The 17,908-nt window shown below is 38.8% G+C and overlaps 1 protein-coding gene across 1 annotated transcript in view; it reads right to left on the bottom strand.

Annotated features, from left to right (window-relative positions):
* The window catches only part of LOC125465654 (mucin-16-like), a 120,067-nt gene that overhangs the window by 75,639 nt on the left and 26,520 nt on the right, over positions 1-17,908 (bottom strand). Inside the window, exons 21-44 of the mRNA XM_059638429.1 lie at positions 15,672-15,841; positions 15,487-15,513; positions 14,382-14,542; positions 14,167-14,234; positions 13,710-13,879; positions 13,309-13,335; positions 12,557-12,717; positions 12,380-12,447; positions 11,789-11,958; positions 11,602-11,628; positions 9,938-10,092; positions 9,723-9,790; positions 9,157-9,326; positions 8,975-9,001; positions 8,204-8,364; positions 7,989-8,056; positions 7,356-7,525; positions 7,166-7,192; positions 3,277-3,431; positions 3,113-3,180; positions 2,243-2,412; positions 2,044-2,070; positions 433-587; positions 267-334 (exon numbers count right to left, since the gene is read on the bottom strand). Coding sequence (XP_059494412.1) covers positions 267-334; positions 433-587; positions 2,044-2,070; positions 2,243-2,412; positions 3,113-3,180; positions 3,277-3,431; positions 7,166-7,192; positions 7,356-7,525; positions 7,989-8,056; positions 8,204-8,364; positions 8,975-9,001; positions 9,157-9,326; positions 9,723-9,790; positions 9,938-10,092; positions 11,602-11,628; positions 11,789-11,958; positions 12,380-12,447; positions 12,557-12,717; positions 13,309-13,335; positions 13,710-13,879; positions 14,167-14,234; positions 14,382-14,542; positions 15,487-15,513; positions 15,672-15,841 — 2,538 coding nt within the window. The remainder of the gene's footprint in view (positions 1-266; positions 335-432; positions 588-2,043; positions 2,071-2,242; positions 2,413-3,112; positions 3,181-3,276; positions 3,432-7,165; positions 7,193-7,355; positions 7,526-7,988; positions 8,057-8,203; positions 8,365-8,974; positions 9,002-9,156; positions 9,327-9,722; positions 9,791-9,937; positions 10,093-11,601; positions 11,629-11,788; positions 11,959-12,379; positions 12,448-12,556; positions 12,718-13,308; positions 13,336-13,709; positions 13,880-14,166; positions 14,235-14,381; positions 14,543-15,486; positions 15,514-15,671; positions 15,842-17,908) is intronic.

Genomic DNA, 17,908 nt, shown 5'->3' with positions numbered 1-17,908 from the left:
GGCTGATCTATCTGACTGACCCATCCTTGAATACTATGGGAAATTTAGCATGGCCAGTCCACTTAAACTGGACAGTCTTCAGAATGTGGGAGGAAGCCCATGCAGACACGGGGAGAGTGTGCAACCTCCACACAGACAGTTACCTGAGGGGTGGATTCAAACCCAGGTCCAGGTGCTATGAGGCAGTAGTGCTAAGTATAGAGCCACCCAATGTTTAAGTAATCTTTAAGCCTCAGGAGCATTTAACTCATATCAACATTCCTTACCTGAAAGAGCGAACTCTACAGCTTGAGAATGTTCTGTTGATCTTGCTGTTATTAAACAGGTTGTTCATCTGAAGGAAAGTAGCAATCACAGTTTTAAGAACAAGGGTAACATAATTAATTTAATTAATTTAATGACATTATTGGAATAATGAAATTGTAGACTGACCTGATAAGTAATTATGTTTGCTGTAGATTTGTACAGGGCAGAATAGGGAAACTGTAGATTTGCAGTAAGGATCAGTTTAGTAATAATGAAGGTCACATTGAAATCAAAGGGTTGTGCTTGAAGGCTTTGAGTTGTGCTTATAATTGGTGATACCGCTGTTGAGAAACATGAAAAGCATTAAATTGAAAATAAAATATCTCTGTGACTGCATCATTTGTATTTAAGTCTGTGATGGAAACATATTCAACAATATAGAGATCACAGTAAACTATTTCAAACTGGAGTTAGAGCTCTATGAGATTTAGAGACCACTCAATAAAAAGACTGCAGAGTAACCTATTCTCATCACACACAGAAGTAGACAGAAACTGCCCCATTCAGTGCTCATGAAGCTGTTTGTCCAATTGTATTAGAAGTGCCTCTGATTCTTTGAGTGATTTCATTAAATGGGAGTCTTCCACCATTTTTAATTTTGGGCTGCAAGCATTAGTTCCCCTTCTATTCCATTTATTTATAGCTGAAGTATCAATCTCAATTGAGAAGATACTCAAACAACAAATGATGGCATATCCAGAACGATACTGATAAGATTTCACAAAAGAAACAGTTAACAAACAGAAGAGTATTGGGCTTAACCTATTGACCTTTTTGTGGTTGGTTGGCTCGCTGAGCTAGTTCATTGTTTTTCTGCAGACGTTTCATTACCCTGCAAGATGACATCATCAAATCTACTCCAAAACCTAAGAAACCTTGGATAGGAAATTGGTTAAGACATAGGAGAATGATTTTGAATAATGGGTTTGTACTCATTTTGACAAGATGTATCCCATCCACAATGACTGACAAACTTAGCTTTTTGAGTGTCTATATTAATGATTTGGCCAAATGCTGTGAATCCTCAGTGTGCTGATAACTGCCTTGACAGGTAATTGAGAGCGTGCTTGAAACAGAAGGTGCCCTCTCTGATTCTTTGTTAATAATTTGATTTGGGATAGAGAGAGAGAAAAAGAAAGCATCCCTCTGTGTGTTCATGGATTTGGCCAAGGTGGGAAACGAGGGCCCCTCTTCAAAGCATCATCTCACCACACCATCATCCAGGTGGGCTATGGGTGGGTAGGGGGAGATGGGACAATAAGACTTGCCTGGAACGCTCTGATAACTGCTGAGTGCCCGTCTTTCCAGCAGCAAAACTGACTCTTAACACAATGGGAATTTAGAAATAAACTGTAAAATTCCAGATAGCCTCCTTAATCTCAAATTAATAGTGGTCTTAATAAGCCCAACTGCCTTGCTTTTTTGAGGGAGTGGGCAGTCTTGTTGACACCCCAGCCTGTGTACTCAAAATGGCTGGTGCTGTTGGGAGTGGTGTCAGGGGCGTTTCTTTGTAATTTTCAGGACCCATTCATCATGGGAGGCCAGGGAATTCAGCTGAGAATCCCTGGTAAATCCCTCAAAATATTTCTCAACATAAACTTAGAAATGATGTATCAGTTTTAAGTGAGAAACTTTCCAAATTTGGTAAGTTATCACTGTTTTTGTATAGAATTTGCTTTGTTACCCACAGTAATAAATAATATTGTGAGAAGAAAGAGAAACAGAAACAGTACTCACTTGATGATGGAGTTGATTCATGGTAACCTGAAAAATCAATATTTTGAAATATCAGTATTTTTTAACAGATGAGGCCAATGGAACGTCATTGTTAAAGATTGAAAATGGGGTTTTCATTTTCAATTTAAATGCGTCAACTAATTCAAATAAATAGAGTAAAACTTAATAGCTCAAGATATTGAAATTAAATGCAAAATACCATTTACATAAAGGCTGTTATTGTCCAGTAAATAGCTTCCTAGGGTTGAGATGTTCCTTGTGTTGTCTCTGAACTCGTGATACACAGTAACTTTATTGGCCTCCTGAGCAGTAGAATCATTTCTAAATGTGCAGATCGCATACATGCTGGTGGCATCATTCTTTGCCAAGCTGCAAAATAAATAGTATGCAGTTAATTGAATAAATAAAATAGAAATTGAAATTTTGGTTGCAACCTTTATTGGAAGAGTGTGGGAGATTGAGGCCAAATAGGCAGGGAGAGTTAAAATGGTCAGGAACCTAAATTGCAGAGCCACACCTGTTGGATACACAGAGAGGCTCCCCCTAGCAGTCACATAATTGGTGTTCAGTCTCTGCTTGTAGATAACAGTATATTGTAAAAAATGAACATAGTATGCAAAATTCAAAGTATAAGTTATTTCAGTTTTGCCACAAAGTGAGTCAGGCATGGACCTGAGACAAGCCAAGAATCAAAAGATAAGTTGAGAAAGGATGTAAGCTTTCATCTTCGGAGGAAACAGCGAATGGACAAGTGACCTATGAAAGAGCATTTTCTTGAAACAGTGTTTGCGAAAATTTCCCCCATCAGTCTGTGCCATAACTTAAATCAAACACCTTAAACAAGTCGATGGTGAGTCACAAAGAAACCAATATTGCTGACAGCAGTAGGAGTTTTGACAGTCAACTAGAACAAATTACCCTTCAATGATATTAAAGATTTAAGCGCTGAAACAACTAGTTCTGAACAATAACTGGAAATTTTAATTAGTTTAGACATTTTAAATGTTACCTATTTACTTAAATGATCTTGAAATGAATTGCATTGAGATTTAATATCAGCATTCCTTACCTCAAAGACATAACTCTGCAGCTTGAGAATGTTGTTTTGATATTGCTGTTATTGAATAATGAGCCCAGCTAAGGGAAAAGACAGAAACATATTGAAAATCGACAGATAAATGAAATATTAAAATTCACTTGCATTTAATTTCATAATTAGAGTCAACCTCTAACCTGGAAAGCAATTATATTTGCTGCAGATTTGTATAGTGCAGTTGTCGAGTTTTGTAGAGTTGTTGTTGGGGCCAAGTTAGTTATAATAAAGGTCACATTAAAATCAAGGGTCTTCATTTCTGGGTGTGAAGTGGTGCTCATGATCGGCGATATTGCTATTAAAAAGAATTAGCAAAGTATTAAATTGAACAGAGCATACCTCTCTAATTGCATAATTTGTGTTAAAAATGTTGAACACAATATCGACTAAGAATAGTGAAACCACAGGGAAATATTTCTTGTCAAACTGAAAATTCTTTAAGCTGGGCCAAGAGCTCATATTCAACGTACCTGTCCTTTCCAGGTATTTCCTGAAAAAGCTGTTTGGGGATGTTCTTACACAGCTCTGGAGTGAACGACACTTAAACCTGGGCCTCCTGGCTGAGATGCAGGGACAATTTTGCCTTGTACTGATAGTGCAATTACACTGAAATTGTCTGAGTGACTGAACTTGCAGTGGATTTAATTTTAATAGTGAGATCTGACAATATTCAGTAAGGGTGTTACTGATTTAGTTTTTTTACAGTCACGTTGCTGGTCCAAATCTACCGGTTCTGTTCCAGACGGTCATTTCTTTTTTATTAATTTGTGGGATGTGGGTGTTGTTGGCTGGCTGACATTTATTGACCATCTCTAGTTGCCTTTGAGAAGGTAGTGGTGAGCTCCCTTCTCGAACCACTGCAGCCCATCTGCTGTAGGTTGACCCACAATGCCGTAAGGGAGGGAATTCCAGGATTTTGACCCAGCAACAATGAAGGAACAGCGATATATTTCCAAGTCAGGGTGGTGCGTGGCTTGGAGGGGAACTTCAAGACCGTGGTGTTCTCATATATCGGTTGCCCTTGTTCTTCTAGATGGAAGTGGTTGTGGTTCGGAAAGTGTTGTCTGAAGATCTTTGGTGAATTTCTGCACTGCATCTTGTAGATAGTACACACTGCTGCTCTGAGTCTCGGTGGTGGAGAGAGTGGATGTAATACGAGTCAAGCACGTTGCTTTTTCCTGTACCATCTCAAGCTTCTAGAGTATTGTTGGATCTGCACCCATCCAGGCAAGTGAGGAGTATTCCATCACACTCCTGACTTGTGCCTTGTCGATGAAGGACAGGCTTTGGAGAGTCAGGAGGTGAGTTACTCACCACAGTATTTCTAGCTTCTGTTCTTGTAGCCACTGTGTTTATATGGTGAGTTCATTTGAGTTTCTGGTCAATGATAACCTCCAGGATGATGAGAGTGGGGGATTTGGTGATGGTAACACCATTGAATGTGAAGGGGCAGTGGTTAGATTGTCTCTTATTGGTGATGGTCATGGCCTGGCATTTGTGTGGCATTAATATTATTTGTCCCTTGTCAGTTCAAGACTGGTTATTGTCCAGATCTTGTTCCATTTGAACATGGAATGCTTCAATATCTGAGGAGTCAGGAATGGTGCTGAACATTGTGCAATCATCAGCAAACATCCCTACTTTTGATGTTATGATGGATGGAAGATCATTGATGAGACAGCTAAAGATGATTGGGCCTAGGACACTACCTGGTGGAACTCCTGCAGAGATATCCAGCAGCTGAGATGACTGACCTCCACCATCATGACCATCTTCCTATGTGTCAGGTGTGACTCCAACCACAGGAGTGTTTGCCCCCCCGATACCTATTGATCCCATGCTAGGTAGAACGCAGCCTTGATATCAAGGGCTGTCACTCTCACCTCACCTCTGGAATTCAGTTCTTTTGTCCATTTTTGAGTCAAGGCTGTAATGAGGTCAGGAGCTGAGTGGCCCTGGCAGAATCCAAACTGGGCATCACTGAGCAGGTGCTGCATGACAGCATTACTGATAACACCTTCCATCACTTTACTGATGATTGAGAGGAGACTGATGGGGCAGTAATTGGCCAGGTTGGATTTGTTCTGCTTTTTACATACAGGACATACCAGGGCAGTTTTCCACATTGTCGGGTAGATGCCAGTGTTATAATTGTACTGGAACAGCTTGGCTAGGGAAGCAGCAAGTTCTGGAGCACAAGATTTCAGTACTATTGCCAGGATGTTGTCAGAGCTCACCATCTTTGCAGTATCCAATGTCTCCACCTCCAACGAGGTGTACAAGGTAATGAGAGGCATGGATAGAGTCGATAGCCAGAGACTTTTCCCCAGGGCAGGATTGACTGCCATGAGGGTCATAGTTTTAAGATGATAGGTAGACGGTATAGAAGAGACGTCAGAGGGAGGTTCTTCACCCAGAGAGTTGTGAGCACATGGAATACTTTGCCAGTGGTAGTCGTGGAAGTGGAGTCATTAGTGACATTTAAGCGACTGCTGGACATGCACATGGACAGCAGTGAATTGAGGGGAATGTAGGTTAGGTTATTTTATTTTTGGATTAGGATTAGGATTATTCCACGGCACAACATCGTGGGCCGAAGGGCCTGTACTGTGCTGTACTTTTCTATGTTCTATGTTCTACATTTCTTTGTATCATGTGGAATGAATCGAATTGGCTGAAGACTGGCATCCATAATGCTAGGGATCATTGGAGGAAGCCAAGATGGATCATCCACTGGGCACTTTGGGCTAAAGATTGCTGAGAATGCTTCAGCCTTGTCTTCTGCACTGATGTGCTGGGCTCTTCCATCAATGAGGATGGGATATTTGTTGAGTGACCTCCTACAGTGAGTTGTATAATCATCACAACTGGATGTGGCAGGGCCGCAGATCTTGGATCGCTTAGTTCTGTCTGTCACTTGCTGCTCATGCTGTTTGGTGTGCAAGTTGTCCTGTTTGGTAGTTTCACCAAGTTGACAAATCATTTTCAGGTATACCTGGTGCTGCTCCTGCACTTTCTGTTGAGCTAGGGTTGACCACCTGGGTTGATGATAAAGGCTGAGTCGGGGTGGGGGGTGGAATATGCTGGGCCATGAAGTTACAGATTGTGTTGGAGTGCAATTCTACTGCTGTTGATGGCTCGCAGTGTCTCATGGATGCCCAGTCTTGAGGTGCTAGATCTGTTCTTAATCTGAGCACAGTGATAGTGGCATACCACACGATGGATGTTATTCTCAAAGTGAAAGCGGGACTTCATCTTCACAAGGACTGTGTGATGATCATTCTAATTGATACTGTCAATGGACAGATGCATCTACAGCTGGTAAAGATGAGATCAAGTATGCTTTTCCCTCTTTTTGGTTCCCTTACCAGCTCCTGCAGCCCCAAGTCTAGTATTTATGTCCTTGTGGACCTGGCCAGCTTGTTCAGTAGTGCTGCTGCCAAGCCACTGTTGGTGCTGGGCAGTGAAATCCCCCACCCAGAGTATGTTTTGTGCATTTGCCATCCTCAGTGCTTCCTCCAGGTGTTGTTCAAATGGAGGAGTACCGATTCATTAGCTGAGGAAGGCGATGCATGCTAATCTGCAGGAGATTTCCTAAATGATGTTTAACCTGAAGGCATAAGATGTTGTTGGGTCTGGAGTCAATGCTGAGGACTGTATGGCACTGTGCCACCATCTCTGCTAATCTGGGAGTAAGAAAGGAAGAGGGCAGACATGTAGTTTGAAGGCACCAACTTGGCAGATCAGTTTAATGGAATGAACGGCCCTGTGGCCTATTACTTGGGAAAAGCCAGGTACAAAGACAGAAGCTCTGGTGAAACTTACACTAAATTCTTCATTTTGAAGATTCACAAACACATCCAACGTACAGGGAATGAAACCCCAAGTGGAAATGAGAAAAATCATAATTAAAAGGCAGATTGTTTGACAATATATCAAGTAGTGTTGGTTTGGTTTTGGTTTCACTTTGTTATCACCAACTTTAATCGAAGGAAATGTTCATAGACAAAGCATAGAGAGAATACTTACTGGGAGGAAGGATTAGTTCATGGTAACCTGCAAAATCAAGTGCATAAGTTTGCATCAGTTCAGCCATTTGAAAAATCATCATTTGAGTGAAATAAAATTGGATCACAGCCTTTAAAAGTAACTAATTCAATGCAGCTATCAAATTAAAAAGCATAGAATACAAGAAGATATTATACTAAGCAAAATTTACCATTGACGTAGAGGCTGTTACTGTCCAATGTATATACTCCTAATGTAGAGATATTCTTGGTGTTGTCTCGGAATGCACGGTACACGGTAATTTTGTTCACCTCCTGAGGATCAGAATCATTTCTGAATGTACAGATTGCGTACACACGGGTATAAGCAACATCTTCTGGCCTGTTAAATCCAAACAGAAAAAAAGTGTTTAACCAAATGACATTGATTGTTTTGAATCAAATATTGATCTTTGCAATTAGAATCTTTAAAACCTTCAATTTCAATCATTGAAGTTGCACACATCCCATATGTCAGTAATTTACATAAATATTAAAATTTCACTTGTTTTGGAAAAAACTGGTTTTGAAACACAATTGCTTGCTCTCTAACACGGCGTCCCAATGTAAACTGAGTGTCAAAGCAAATGATCATGAAAAGCACAGGAATCCATTCTGTGCCATATTGTAATGCAATCAGACTCCAGCATCGGCAGTTCAGTTCCTACTATCTCTGCTATAAAAGTAAGCACTATTACTAAACTTAATTGTTTTCACACAGTTCAAATGACCCTTTCATGATGCAGCCTCTTATTCATTAATCATGTTGACACTTATTTTCAAGACAGAGTAATGAAATATCTCACCTGAAGGAAAGAGCTTTACAATCCGAAAATCTTGCATTAATTTTACTGTTGTTGTACAGGTCAGTGAGCTGTAAAACAAAGGAAGAATGTTTGAGGGAGAAGCTCGCATTGATGAGTGATACAATCATATTAGTTATTAGTTTCAATACATGTCACAACACAAATGTGTCTGGAAAGTGATACATTATCACAGGTTAGTGTAACGTATTGAGTACCTGATAGGAAATATTCTTTGTCACAGAGCTGTACAATGAAGAATTTGACTTTTGTAGACTCTCTGTAAACTCTAAGTTGGTGATAACAAAGGTCACGCTGAATTCAACAGGCTTTTCTTTGACACTTGGAGTTTGTGTTGTGGTCATAGTTGGTAATGTCGCTATTGACAAACATAAGAGAAATATTAGACTAGAACTAAAGCAAGCAGAAAGAATATCATTGGTAGGAGAGCTAAATGCAGATAAATTAACCTCGGTATCCTACAACCGCCAAATGTTCTTGAACTGCAAATGTACATGCTTGCCCATTTGATATCCCAGTGCTTTCTACAACAACAGATGAGATTATGCACCCATCTCTGCTTTTGAAGTACATTCCATTGATAAGGAGAAAATAACTCTCTTTGTTTCTGTGTTTTCATCACTTATGTGGAATATTATATTTGGGAGTAAATTCTGGTTCCACTGCAGTGTTGGCTATCTGCTTGGTGCATTTATATTCAGAATTATTGGATTACTATTCCTCAGATCAAACAGAGAGATTATAAAGCCATCATAATATTAATTGAACTTCCTAGATCTGCAACTTCAGGATTCCACAGTCATTAAATGGGAAAAGTGGGATGCAGGTGATGCGAGAGTAAACACCTTCAAAAATAATGTAATGGTATTAGTTAATATATAAACAGATAACAGGAAGGAATTTCTTCTTTGTTGTCATTTTAATAGATATCAGCATAAATATAACAAAAGTTCATGAATAATACTCACTGGGTAAAGGAGTTATTTCATGGTAACCTGAAAGATTAATGGCATGCATTCAGATTGATGTGTGTTGGGTGAAAAGTCATCAATATAGATTTTAATAAATTAACAATGGAAAAACATAGTTAAATTCAATCCAAATAACATATTGAAAAAAATGAACAATGTATTTCTTTAAATGGAAATACCATTGACGTAGAGGCTGTTACTGTCCAATGTATATGCTCCTAATGTAGAGATATTCTTGGTGTTATCTCGGAATGCATGGTACATAGTAATTCTGTTCACCTCCTGAGGATCAGAATCGTTTCTGAATGTACAGAGTACGTACACACGGGTATTAGCTACATCTGCAGGCCTGTTAAAACAAAATGGAAAGAAGTGTTGAACCACATGACTTTAACTGTTCAGAACTGGTTCTTGATCTTTGTGATTAGAATCTTTTTTATCTCTCATTTCAGTCACTGAAGTTGTATACTTCTGAAATAGAAGTAATTTACTTAAACCTAAAAGTTTGCTCGTATTTGAAGAAACTAGTTTTGTGTACAGTTGCTTGACCTCCAACATTGAGTTTCAAGGTAAACTGAACCTCAGTGTAAATGACATGTAAAGGAATCAAATCTATCACGCATGGTAGCATAATCTATAATATTAAATGTTTTCACACAGTACAAGTGACCCTTTTCTGACACAGGCTCGTATTTATAATTAGTGTTGATACATATGTGTGATATAGATGATTGAAATACCTCACCTGAAAGAAACAGTTTGGCAATCTGAAAATCGTGCATTTATTTTGCTCTTGTTGTACACGTCAGTGAGCTAGAAATAAAAGGATCAAAGTTTGAGAGAGAAGCTCTCATTGACGGTTGATATAGTTGTATCCGTTATTACTTTAATTATACTTCATAATACAACTGTGTCTGGAAGGTGATGTATTTTCACAGGCTAGTGTAGTGTATTGATTACCTGGTAGGAAATATTCTTTGACACAGCATTGTACAGCGAAGAATTGGAATTTTGTAGATTCTCAGTAAACTGTAAGTTAGTGACAACAAAGGTCACATTGAATTCAATGGGCTTCTCTTTGAGACTTGATGTTGTGGTCACAGGTGGAAATGTTGCTAATAGTAAACATAAGGGAAATATTAGACAGAGAATAGAACATACTGTAAGAACACAATTTATATGAGAGCTAATTGTAGTTAAATTTACGTTACTCCACCTGCAACAGATCACATGTTCTGGAAATGCAAAACTACATGCTTGCTCATTAGAGATCTAGTTTTTTCTACAACTTCAGGTGAGTAGGCACAGATTATGCACCCATCTCTGCTCTTGAAATGGATTTCACTCATAACCATACCTCCCAACAGAATCCGAAAGAACTGCAGATGCTATAAATCAGGAACAAAAGCTGAAGTTGCTAGAAAAGCTCAGCAAGTCTGTCAGCATCTGTGAAGAAAATCATCAGAGTTAACGCTTTAGGTCCGGTGACTCTTCCTCAGACCCTGTCCAGAATGCTCTGAGGAAGGGTCACTGGACCCGAAATGTTAAGTCTGATTTTTTCTTCACAGATGCTGCCAGATTTGCTGAGCTTTTCCAGCAACTTCTGCCTTTGTTCCTGATTTATAGCATCCGCAGTTCTTTCGGATTCTGTTAGGAGGTATGGTTATGAATGAACTTTTCCAGCAACTTCTGTTTCTGTCCCCCGATAGAAGTTTACCGACACTGTTGCATGGGAAGGATGTAGTTAAACTTCAAAGGGTGCGAAAAAACATTTACAAGGATTTTGCCAGAATTGCAGGGTTTGACTTACAGGGAGAGGCTGATTATGCCGATGTCTTTTAGCCTGCAGAGGCAAAAGAATGACCGTATAGATGTTTATAAAATCATGAAGGGCATGGTGGGGTGAATAGCCAAGGTCTTATTCCAAAGATGGGAGGGGGCAAAACAAAAGGCCATTGGTTTCAGGTGAAAGGAGAAAAGATTTAAAAGGGAGCTCAGGACTGCCTTTTTCATGCAAAAAGCTGCTGTGTGTATGAAACAAGCTGCACAGGAAGTGGTGGAGGACGGTACAATTAAAACATGTAAAAGGCATCTGGATGGGCACATGAATGGGAAGGGTTGAGAGGGATATGGGCCAATTGCTGACAAATGGGTCGAGATTAATTTAGGATATCGGCTCATTGCAGACAGGTTGGACTAAGGGCCTGTTGCCTGTACAAGCCAATGATTCTATGAGGGGTAACAAAGTCCTGCTTATTTGTGTGTCCATCAGCGCTGTAGAATTTTATATTTGCGTGAAAATTCTGGTTACAATGCAATCAGCGTTTTCTCTTCTCAATTCCTTTATATGCAGCAATATTGGCCCAATATTTCTCAAAGAAAAGAATGACACCAATGACCTCATTCAAAAATGTTAGCTGAACTTTCACAGATCAGCAATTTCAGAATTGCAAGTAGTGATTAAATGGGAAATGTAGGATGTAGAAGATACAAATCAAAATGTTATTTTCGAAATAACATAATCGTATTTGACATTGTATAAAGAGATATCAGTAAGTACTTTTTTGTTGTCTTATTAATCAAAATAAGTACAAATAGAACAAAGGTTCATGAATATCACTTACTCGGTAAAGGAGTTGATTCTTGGTATCCTGAAAGATTAAAGTCATGCATTTAGATTGGTATGCGTCAGGTAAAAACACTACCAATACAGAATTCAGTAAATTTCCCCTATTGAAAACATAGCTAAATTCAATCCAAATAACATATTGAAAAAAAACATGATCACAATATGTCTTTAAATGGAAATACCATTGACGCAGAGGCTGTTACTGTCCAATGTATACGTTCCTAATGCAGAGATATTCTTGGTGTTGTCTCGGAATGCATGGTACACAGTAATTCTGTTCACCTCCTGAGGATCAGAATTGTTTCTGAATGTACAGATTGCGTACACACGAGTACTAGCAACATCGGCTGGTCTGTGAAAACAAAATGGAAAGAAGTGTTGAACTACATGACTTTGACTATTCAGAACTTATTCTTGATCTTTGTGATTAGAATCTTTAATATCTTCTATTTCAATCAATGAAATCATACATCTGAAATAAGACTAACTTACTTTAAACCTTAAAAGTTCACTGTTTTTAAAAGAAAGTGTTTTCATGGACAGTTGCTTGACTTCCAACATTGTGTTCCAAGATAAACTGAACCTCTATGCAAATGAACTTGACATGTGAAAGACTCAGATCTACGGCACATAGCAGCATAGTTCGATAAAATTACACATCTATGAGCAATTGAAAATATTTTCACACAGATCAAGAGACCCCTGCCTGATGCAGGCTCCGACTTAAAATTAATTGATACATGATTTTGATATAGCTAATTGAAATATTTCACCTGAAGGAAACAGCTTTACAATCTGAAAAGCTTGTGTTAATTTTGCTCTTGTTGTACAGGTCAGTGAGCTGCAGAAAAAAAACAATGTTTTAGGGCAGACCACTTATTGACGTGTCACAACATAAATGTGTCTGGAATGTGATGCATTTTCACAGTGTACTGGAATGAATTGATTACCTGATAGGAAATATTACTTGACACAGCATTGTATAGCGAAGCACTGGAATTACGTAGACTCTCTGTAAACTCTAAGTTAGTGATAACAAAGGTCACGTTGAATTCAATGGGATTTCCTTTGATGATTGGAGTTTGTGTTGTGCTCACGTTTGGTAATGTCGCTATTAGCAAATGTAAGGAAAATATTAGAGAATAGAACAAGCTATAAGAACTAACTTGTATAAAATAATCAAATATACTTGAAATGCAGATATATGTGCTTGCTTATTAGAGATCCTAGTATTCTCTCCAGCATCAGATGAGTGGGTACAGATTACGCACTATCTCTTCTCTTGAAATGAATTTCAAGGAGGAACAAAGTCCTGCTTATTTTGTGTGTCCATTTGTGATGTAAAATTTTATATTTGGATGAAAATTCCAGTTACAATGCAATCAGCATTTTCTCTTCTCGGTTCATTTATCTGCAGTATTATTGGCCCAATATTCCTCAAATAATAGATGACTATGATCTCGCTCAGGAACGTTAGCTGAACTTTCACAGATCAGCTGTGAAAGCTGATTGAGGGATTTCAGAATTGGAAATAGTGATTAAATGGAAAATGTGGGATGGAGAAGGTACTAATCAGAATGTTATTTTGGAAATAATGTGATGATACTTGAGATTATGTGAAGAGATATCAGTAAGCAACTTTTTATTGTTTTGTTAATTGAAATAAGAACAAATAGAACAAACATTCATGAATATCACTTACTCGGTAAAGGAGTCGATTCATGGTACCCTGAAAGGTTAAAATCACACATTTAGGTTGATATGTGTCAGGTAAAAATCCATCAATTCAGAATTCCATAAATTTACTCTTTTAAATATCATAGCTAAATTCAATCCCAATAACATAGTGAAAAACAAAATATGAACATATCTCTTTGAAAGAAAATACCATTGACATAGATAATAAAATGTGAGGCTGGATGAACACAGCAGGCCCAGCAGCATCTCAGGAGCACAAAAGCTGACATTTCGGGCCTAGACCCTTCTAGGCCCGAAACGTCAGCTTTTGTGCTCCTGAGATGCTGCTGGGCCTGCTGTGTTCATCCAGCCTCGCATTTTATTATCTTGGATTCTCCAGCATCTGCAGTTCCCATTATCACTCACCATTGACATAGAGGCTGTTACTGTCCAATGTATATGTTCCTAATGCAGAGATATTCTTGGTGTTGTCTCGGAATGCACGGTACACAGTAATTCTGTTCACCTCCTGAGGATCAGGATTGTTTCTGAATGTACAGATTATGTACACACGGGTATTAGCAACATTTGCAGGCCTGTTAAAACAAAATGGAAAGAAGTGTTTAAGCAAATGACATTGATTGTTCTGAACTAATTATTGATGTTTGTGATTAGAATCTCTAAAGCCAGCCATTTCAATCACTGAAGTTAAATGCATCCTTTATATAAGTAAATTATATAAATATTAAAAGTTCACTTGTCTTTTAAAAACCAGTTTTGAACACAATTGCTTGCTCGCCGACATTTCATTTAGTTCAAGTAACCCATCTTTTACAATTCTTATTGATAAACATTTTCAAGACAGAGTAATGAAATGTCTCACCTGAAAGAAACAGCTTTACAATCTGAAAATCTTGCATTAATTTTGCTCTTGTCATACAGGTCAGTCAGCTGCGAAACAAAGGAAGAATGTTTGAGGGAGAAGCTCACATTGACAAGTGAGAGAATTGTACCAGTTATTACTTTCATTACATGTCACAACATAAAAGTGTCTGGAAGGTGATGTATTTTCACAGGCTTGTGTAATGTATCGATTACCTGATTAGAAATATTCTTTGACACAGCGTTGTAGAGCGAAGAACTGGAATTACGTAGACTCTCTGTAAACTGTAAGTTAGTCATAACAAAGGTCACGTTGAACTCAATGGGTGTCCCTTCGAGGCTTGAAGTTTTTGTTGTGCTCGCAGTTGGTAATGTCGCTGTTAGCAAACATAAGGGAAATATTAGACAGAGAATTCTACAAGCTGTAAGTACATCGTTTGTAGGCAGACAAATTGACTTATTTCTCCTACAGCCATCAGATATTCTTGAAATGCAGACACATGCTTTCTCATTAGAGATTGTGGTGTTTTCTGCAACTTCAGATTAATAGGTACAGATTATGCATCCATCTCTGCTCCTGATGTATTTCATTCATAACTTCCTATCAACATTTAACTACATCCCTGCATAGGGAAGATGTAGTTAAATGTCAGAGTATGCAGAAAAAATTTCCAAGGATGTTCCCGGAACTGGAAGAAGAGGCTGAATAGGCTGGGGCTATGTAGCCCGGAGCATTGGATGGAGAAGGGTGACCTTCTAGAGTTTTGTAAAATCATGGGGGGCATGATTGGGTGAATAAGCAAGGTGTCTTTGCAATGGTGGGGAGTCCAAATAGAGAGAGCATAGGTTTTGAGGTGAGACGGAAAGGATTTAAAAGAAACCTGAGGGGCAACTTTTTCCTGCAGAAGGTGGTGCATGTATGGAATGAGGTGTCAGAGGAAGTCCTGCTGATTTTGTGTGTTCATCAATGATGTAGAATTTTATATTTGGGTGAAAATTCTGGTTACAATGCAATCAGTGTTTTCTCTTCACGGTTCATTTATATGCAGAATTACTGGCCCAATATTCCTCAAATAAAAGCCCGACGACTATGACCTCACTCAGGAACGTTAGCTGAACTTTCACAGATCAATAATTTCAGAATTAGAAATAGTGACTAAATGGGAAATGTGGGATGGAGAAGATACCAATGAAAATGTTATTTTGGAAATAATGTGATGGTACTTGATGATATGTAAACAGATATTAATAAAGACTTTTTTAGTTGCTTTGTTAATTGAAATAAGCACAAATAGAACAAATGTTCATGAGTATCACTTACTTGGTAAAAGAGTCGATTCGTGGTACCCTGGAAGATTAAAGTCATACATTTAGATTGATATGTGTCAGGTGAAAAACAATCAATACAGAATTCAATAAATTTATCATTTTAAAAATCATAGCTATGTTCAATCCAAATAACATATAGAAAAAATATGAACAACATATGTCTTTAAAAGAAAGTACCATTGACGTAGAGGCTGTTACTGTCCAATCTGTAAGCTCCTAATGTAGAGATATTCTTGGTATTGTCTCGGAATGCATGGTACACAGTAATTCTGTTCACCTCCTGAGGATCAGAATCGTTTCTAAATGTACAAATTGTGTACACACGGGTATAAGCAACATCTTCTGGCCTGTTAAAACAAAATGGAAAGAAGTGTTTAATCAAATAACACTGATTGTTCTGAACTGACTATTGATCTTTGTGATTAGAAACTTTAAAATCTCACATTTCAATCACTGCATTTTCAAACATCCTCTACATAGTAAGCTATATAAATATAAACTAGAGCGGCAGGGGGCTGGCAACAAGAGCAGCAGGCCAGCAAGTGGAGAGATTGAAGGTAAGGTGATGTACTGGACCCAAAATGTTAACTCTGATGTTTTCTCACAGATGTGGCCGGACCTGCTGAGCTTTTCCAGCAATTTTGTTTTTGTTATTGAAGTTAGAAATAAAGTATAGGCAGAGGCAGGTAAATGAACACAATGGTAATACAGAGCTGAAGTGTGTTCTTATTCATACAAGGAGTTTTATAGGCAAGGCAGATGAGTTTAGCCTGGATTAGTACATGGAACAATGATACTGCGGCAGTTACGGAGATTTGATTTAGAGACAGAGACAGGACTGGCTGTTCAACATTCCAGGGTTTCAGTATTTTGGCCTTCCAGGGTTTCATTGTTTTAGATGACTACCAATCAGGGAGAATGCCACATCTGTATGCAGAGAAGACATACTGGATGGCTCATCCACCAAGACTGTCTGGGTAGAGCTCCACAATAAGATGGGTGAAATCACTCCGACAGGAGTATCCTATCGGCCTCCCCAACAGCCGCAGATACATTGAGGAACAAATATGTTGGTACATTATGGAATGAAACAGTTGTGACGGGTGACTTTCACTTCCTCAATACTGACCGGGGCACCCTTAAAGCAAGCGGCTTAGATGGGGTAGAGGTTTTTCAGTGAATCCAAGAAGGTTTCATTAAACAGGATGTGGATACTCCAAGTGGAGAACGAGCCATATTGGACCTTGCACTGGCTGATGAGCCTGGCCAAGTGACTGACCTTTCAGTGGGAAAGCATTTTGGAAACAATGTTCACAACAGCTTTTTAAAGGTTTAAGTCTACAGGCAGTGATGAATAAGTATAAGTCAGGACTGTGGGAAGGTCCTAAATTGGGGGAGGGCAAATTAAATCGGGATTAGGCAGGAGCTGGGGAGTGCTAATTGGAAGGACCCGTTATCAGGCAAATCCACGTTTAACATGTGGGTTTTATTTAAAGACCTACTGATCAGATTTCAGGACCGGCATATGTCAGGAAGGAGAAAGGACAGGGATGGCAAGGTATGGGACCCTTCAATAATGAAGGAGTTTGTGAATTTAGTCAAAAGGGAAAAGGAGCATATATAAACTTTAGAAAGATAAAATTGGACAGGGCCCATGGGGAATATAAAGAAAGCAGGAAAGATCTCAAGCAGGGGGTTAGGAGAACAAGAAGAGGCCATAAAATGGCTTTGGAAAGTACAGTTAAAGAGAATCCCAAAGCATTCTATACATACATTAAAAACAAGAAGATAACTAGAGGGAAGGAAGGATCATGCAAAGATAAAGGAGGGAAATTGTGCTTGGAGCCGGACGATGTGGGTGAGATCCTAAATGAGAACTTTGCATTGGAAATCACCTAGGAGAAGGAGATAGGGGACAGTGAGATTTGTGTTGGAGGGTGCCAATATGCTTGGGCATTTTGAGATCAAAGAAGAAATGCTGTTTGGTCTCTTCAAGAGCATTACGATGGATAAGTGTTCAGGGCTCAATGGTACGTACCCCAGCTTATTGAGAGAGGCAAGGCAGCAGATTGCTGGAGCCTTGACCAAGATCTTTTTATCCTCAATAAAAGCTGAAAGAATTGCGGATGTCATAAACCAGAAACCGAAATAGAAATTGGTGGAAAAGCTCAGCAGCATTAGCAGAAATCAGAGTTAATGATTCAGGTCAAGTGACCCTTCCTCAGAATCTGGCTAGATGGGAGTCAGTGCCCAGATTTTGCTTAGGCCTCATTTACAATATTGCATTCAATTCTGGTTGCCACATTACAGGAAGCTTGTTGAGGCATTGGAGATGGTGCAAAAGAAGTTTACCAAGATGCTACCTAGATTAATGTATATGAGCTATGAGGAAAGGCCAGAAAAACACAGAGATA

This window comes from Stegostoma tigrinum, chromosome 30 (assembly GCF_030684315.1).
Source record: "Stegostoma tigrinum isolate sSteTig4 chromosome 30, sSteTig4.hap1, whole genome shotgun sequence".
Taxonomy (NCBI): domain Eukaryota; kingdom Metazoa; phylum Chordata; class Chondrichthyes; order Orectolobiformes; family Stegostomatidae; genus Stegostoma; species Stegostoma tigrinum.
Note: the sequence above shows the minus strand (reverse complement) of the source record. Positions and strands in the feature narration are given on the sequence as shown.